This window comes from Lepidochelys kempii, chromosome 3 (genome assembly GCF_965140265.1).
Source record: "Lepidochelys kempii isolate rLepKem1 chromosome 3, rLepKem1.hap2, whole genome shotgun sequence".
Classification (NCBI taxonomy): domain Eukaryota; kingdom Metazoa; phylum Chordata; order Testudines; family Cheloniidae; genus Lepidochelys; species Lepidochelys kempii.
The window spans coordinates 125,487,259-125,493,258 of NC_133258.1; the positions used below are offsets into that span (position 1 = coordinate 125,487,259).

Consider the following 6,000-nt stretch of genomic DNA (forward strand, 5'->3'; position numbering starts at 1 on the left):
AGAAAACCTACCATAAGCACACACAGCATGTAAATCATTTCAGATTAAACCAAAAATAACTGTACATCTGATGTAAAAAAAAAAAAAAGAAGAAGAAGAAGATCACATCCACCATTTTGCACAAAATATGCTCACTACAGTATTGTGGTACATTGAACACTCTTAATGGTTTCTACAGTTACATATTCATACAGACAATATAATTAGCAAGCAGCATTCTTTTCTGTGAAATACAAAGGAGAAAATAAAATAAAAATCACTACATGTTCATAAAAATACACTTGATCTCATTAACAAAAACTAGATTTTAAACTAAAATTCCATAATTTACAATGCCATAGTCTGCATAAACCTGGATCATATAGGCACAGCAAGGTTCACATCCAGTTTGATTTGCAAAATACCTTGTGTGTTTTCCTACAAGATATTTATTATTTGCTCTCTTAATACAAGCAGATCAGTGCTTTGCTAAATAATTTTCCACTTTCATTTTATTTCTTATTCAGTGTACTTCCAAAACAAGAAAAATATCTGTATAAAGTTAAATGCCGTTTTCTGTTCCTCATTACATAACCAGAGATCTTGTAGGAAGTACTATTGTGGAGTTTAAAAAAAAAACAAAAACAAACAACTACCATATACACACCACTGCATTACAATAATGTTCACCATGTTTCCATACACACCATTGGTACCCCAATTAAATGAAAATGATATGTAACCTATAGACCAACTTTCAGGTCAATGCTGAATATCTTTTCTGTGTCTGACATCATCTATACCTGGCAAAGAGGTAAGCTTTTCTCCATTAGTGACAGCAAAACCTCAATTTTTCCCTATTGATTGCAAAAACACTGTATGCTGTCATGCAAATAAAGTCATTCAGAGAGATAAAAATGTTCCTCAGGTGACTGTATTTGTTTTAATGGACAAATGGTTTTAGGAAATGATGGACATGGATTTTATTTTACTGTGGGAGAGACGAGCAGTTTAAAATAACAGCCCCGTAAACCCTAAACAATCTCTTTCGAGATAAATGGTGCATCACTATGACTTTTTCTTTCTAACGAAGCTAAAAGAGCACGCCAGGAACCGGATTTGAGATATTTCACTTCACCAGAGAGATTTTTGCATTGGGTTGTGTTTTTTTGGAGGCTGAATTTCATGATTTTTGATTACTTTTGTGACATTGTGATCCTTATCATTCTTTATAAAAAGGACCATTGACTCCATATTGGAGAACACACTCATTCCATCCCTATCAGCTCTATACTCGGGTTTGCACCTGCTAAGACAAAAGCACCATATTTCTGAATTCTAACATGGTAAGAAATAAATTTACATTTTCACCTTACTCCACCATACACACCATCATCTCCCACCTTAGTCTTCAAAGCCATTATAAACAGCTTTAAACATTGCTTTTAATCTGGCTGGTATTTTTCCTCTCTTCTGCATTATAGCCACAACCCCTAAAACACTGTAGCTTGGCTTGGCTCATCTGGGCCCACTTAGTCAAAATAAACACAAAGGAAAGAAACTATTGGGCTAACTGAAACAAACAAAAAATCAGCTGCAGAACTCCCTAATACTTGTGTGCATAGCTGATTTTACACCAGCTCAGCTTCTACATTGATATTATCTTGTCAAAATGTGACGAACAGCTTTCATCACAAATACTTAGAGCTTGAAAATTACAGCAAAGCTGTTGAAAAACCAACTTTAGCTGGATGCGAAGTGTGCTGTGCAAGTGCAGCATTTGAAGCCTCAACATGACGCAACTGAAATCATATTAGGGATGGGGACTTATGAACTAAAATGGAACACCACACACACCCCAAAAAACCCCACATACACATCCCACCTCAGAAATATACCACTCATTGCTCAAGCTGAGAGCACCTTGTAAACACAAATTTACACAAGCTGCTAATCAATGATACAGTGTGAATATACCAATGCAATTGACAAACAGCAAGTGGTGAAGGGAATCTGGATTGATCAGCAAACCTGCAATTCCCCCTCAGCAATCGATCAATATAGCCCCTTCTCTCTCCTTCCTGCTCCCCTTAACCCCTTCACCATCCAAAGTTCAGTGTTGATGCAATCACAGCAGACCTGCTCTTTTAATGCCCTTATTGGAAACAATCTGGCCTAATTATTAAAGTCACCTCTATAGCTCTCTTTACTCAGGGAGATAAGCCAGGCTGATGCATTCCTGTGCTGGGATCCCCCTACACTCCCAATTGCCTCCCCTCCACTTGCAGGCTCCCTTCTCCCTACCTTGCTCCTCGCTGCCCCCAAAGCAGGCTCTGGGTTCCTCCTGGGGGAGCCCGGATCCTCTACCCTCCAGGGTTTTGCGTTTCTTCGACATCTGGCCGGTTTTTGGGAGTTGGGTTTCTCCTCTCTCTCTCTCTCTCCGGGGAGATGAGTGTATGTGAAGGGAGAGAGAGACACACACACAGAGGGGGAGAGAGAGATTGAAAGAAATCGCTGCTTAAAGAGAGGGGAAGAGACTTTGGAGTGGCTGGAGAGCAAGTAGGAGGCAGGGACTAAGTGGAGAAATCCTACAAATCACAATCCCATCAATTCAGCCCCACGTCTAAGGGGGTTGCTCCCCCCACCCTTTCCTATCCACCTGGGGGAGAGAGGCAGCATTCAAGAGGGAGGCAATAGGCACCTCTGCAGGTTTTACACTTGTTGGTGGCCAGCTGGGGGGAGGGGGTGATTTATATTTATTTGTACTGGGCTCCCTGTGGGTTAAAAAAATGGTTCGAACAGACTGAGGGAAAGAAAGGGGCGGGGGCAGAGACAGATGAGGACAAACGACAGGCGCTTCCAGGTGTAGGGGTCATGTGTGCTGTAGCTGGGGATCCTGACTTCCCGGCGGGGAGGGCTGTTCTCCCCTAGGTGGCTGGAGGCCCCCCCGCAGCCCAAACTCGGAGTGCAGGAGAGCACGGGCTGTGGCCACTGGCCGCCCAGGCAGGCACCTGCGGGAGCAGGGGCATTGCTGCTGAGCTTCGCAGCTGGCTAGGAATATTCACGAGGAACTCGCACCTTGCAAACTCCGCTGTGAAGTCAGTGCCCGGCCCCCGCACTCCCCCGGTAACCCGTTCAGCCCTGGATGTAAAAAGCGCCGCTCTCCCCCTGCCTTCACAAACATCGCCCCCCCACACACACACCTGTCCCACTTTCCAACCCAATGCCGAGGCTCGGGGCTGATGCTACGTGGAGGGAGAGAGCAACTTACCCTCAGAACTATGCACCAGCTCATCTCTGCCTTCCCCTTCGGATCCACTTTAAAGAGCAGATCCTCGCTCCCACTTCAGTCCGGGAGACAGAGACAAGGGGGGCGGGGGGGGGGCCTCAATTAGTAACAGCAGCTGCAAAGTGGGTGAAATTCGGGGAGCTCTTAGGGCACGATCCCAGCTCTTCTGTGCTCCCAGCAGCAGGGCTTCTTCCTGGGCGCTGGAGAACAAGGTGCTCAACAAGTCTTCCTCGCTACCAAAAATGAAGAGCACAGGCTGAGTGATGATCCCTTCCCGTCAGGTGGCATTTAACAAAACGATGCAGCGAGCTACTCAGCTGATCAGGAAATTTTAGTGGAGCTTGCAGTGGCAGCAGGTTTTCCTAGTTCTCTCTCTCCATATATATACACACATATATACAGTGTGTGTGTGTTTGTATTATACCTATATATGTGTGTGTATATATATATACTGTAAATGTTTGGTTCTTAGGATCTCATAAAACCCTGTCTGCCGGCTGCCTGGAAGTTAAAGAGTTGTTCTTAAGCAAAAGGGGCTGATGCTTGGACACATCTCACGTCCAACAGGAGGCAATGACGTCTGTAGCTTCATTGCTATAACAGCACCAAGGCTGCAATTGCCATTCATTGAAATGATAAGGGGCGCTCAGACGTAAGCAGCCTGGACCTTTTGCAAGAGACTGAAGCTGATTCCCGCCCCCGCCGCCCGAAAAACCCCCAACACAAATAAATAATAACAATAAGCAGCAAGAGAAGGGGCTGGGGGGGGGTCTCAGCGCTGCGATCAGAAGCTTGTTTCTCAGCTCCAGAAACATTTTGTAACTGACTAGACTTTGGGAGATTTCTACATATTGGGGCGGGGGAAATGTTAATTGTTCGTCTCTCCCCAGGCAGAGGTTGATGGAGGCTGGGGAAGTGCTCTCCCTCCCATCTCTCCCCAGCGCATTTTAGATCGGGTTCATGCTAAAGTGTTTGGGGTGCACGGCTTAATCTTAAGGAGCAATTTTATTTTATTGCTGTACACACAGCAGCGATCTTGTTCTGCAGCCGTGGAAAGGAAGGTGCTTTTAAAAAAAGGGGATGCGAAGCAAGCGGTTCATTGCCGTGTGGGCTCGCTGAATTGTCATCGTTCTGGCCGCATATAGAGTCTGTTTCCTTACTGTGTGCCAAGCTTTGCTACACTGAGGTGTGTGGGGGCGGAGGGGGGGCACATTATATAAATACCCAATACTCCCAATTCCCACAGTCACTGTTTGGAGCTACAAAATTATCAGGAGGGGGAAATAAGCAGGATCCTCCCTCCGTGATCTAGTGTCCTAGAAATGACAGCTCGGGTGTTAAATAACCAAAGAAACTGCCTGCCAACAACACGCTGCTCCAGGATAGGACCAAGTATATTAGCATCAGCATTGCGCCGCACTCTCATTGCATGCAGCAAAATGAAAACACACGCATAGGCAGAGTTGCAAAGTAAGGTAGTGGGTGAGGGGAGCAGCCTTGCATCTCTGGACACCGCAACCTGCACGCCTTTCCCCGATATGAAAACGCGCGTGGGAGATCACCGTTTAGGGCTTGATCCAGCCCCACTGAAGCCAGTGAGAGTTTTGCCATTAATGTCAATGAGAGCGGGATCACAGAATCTTAGAGCCATAGGATTAGAAGGGACCACAAGGGTCATCTAGTCTAACCCCCTGCTAAAATGCAGGATGTGTTGTGTCTAATCCATCCTAAACAGGCCCCTGTTCCCTACTGGACAGTCCACACTTCAGTGGCACTGTGTTCACTAGAGGCCCAGGAGGGACCCGGCAGGGCTGATGCCAGACAGGATGGGCAGTAAAGCGCTCAGTGAAGAAACTTGCACAGCTTCCCCTCACATTTGCCTTTCATTTCAAAGACACAAGGGAAGGGAATGAAAGGGAGAAGACACAGACATGGGCTAGTGACCTGAGTGTGGGCTGGGATCTAGGTGACCTGATCTCTATTCCTAGCTATGCCGGTGTCTTGTTGCACGTCCTTAAGTCAGTTGCTCATTGCTCTGTGTCTCTTTCTCCATCTGTAAAAGGATACTTTATTACCCCACCTCTGACAAGTGCATTCAGCCCCGCCGCTGAAAGGTCCTAGGTATGTGCTACATATTCTTACACCAAATGAAGCTCTTAGGGCATTCGGCCCTGCTTCCGGCAGTGGTTTGGTGCCACTCACTATCCCTGTTTTCACAATATGAACAGTCACTAAACTATATGAAAAGGAAGTCATGTCGCTGAATAAAATGTCACCTATCGCTGTTGTGGTCTTTCCTTATGAATAATAGATCCCTCCACCCAACCTAAATAAAGAAATTGGCTTGGACTGGTCTTGCAGACAGCTCATCAATACCACACATACACACCAATAACTGGCCCAGAGGTGCTTTGTTTTTACAAGCCAGCCTGGGGTAGTCAGAATTCCTGAGGTTGTGATTGGAACCCTGGGAGAGAAAGCTGTCCATTTCCCCAGGCAATAATTATAACCTTTTAGAACAGGCCCAGTTTTTGAGGTAAGTCACAGCTATTGCTTTCTCCCATATATCTCTTCATTCTCACCTCTAAGCTACTATCAAATGCTTCTACACATCTCCACCTCTTGAACATGGTTTGTCTAAACTAGCATTTAGATGGGCAAAAGTACCCAAACAGGGCCTAATTCTCTAATCCATTACACCCATTTTATGTTGGTGTAATTTTACACTAGTA

The 6,000-nt window shown here is 45.5% G+C and overlaps 1 protein-coding gene across 4 annotated transcripts in view; it reads right to left on the bottom strand.

Annotated features, from left to right (window-relative positions):
- Positions 1-3,785, bottom strand: part of PDE10A (phosphodiesterase 10A) — a 574,288-nt gene extending 570,503 nt beyond the window's left edge. For 2 of the 4 annotated variants that reach the window (XM_073337886.1, XM_073337884.1), the window contains exon 1: positions 3,251-3,785. Coding sequence is in view for 1 of the 4 variants with exons in the window: in XM_073337888.1 (XP_073193989.1) it covers positions 2,284-2,374 (91 nt within the window). In the remaining 3 variants the exon portion in view is untranslated. Of the gene's footprint in view, positions 1-2,283; positions 2,494-3,250 lie in introns of those variants that run through there. The other 2 variants (XM_073337888.1, XM_073337883.1) reach the window with 2 other exon arrangements.
- Positions 3,786-6,000: the final 2,215 nt, after the last annotated feature.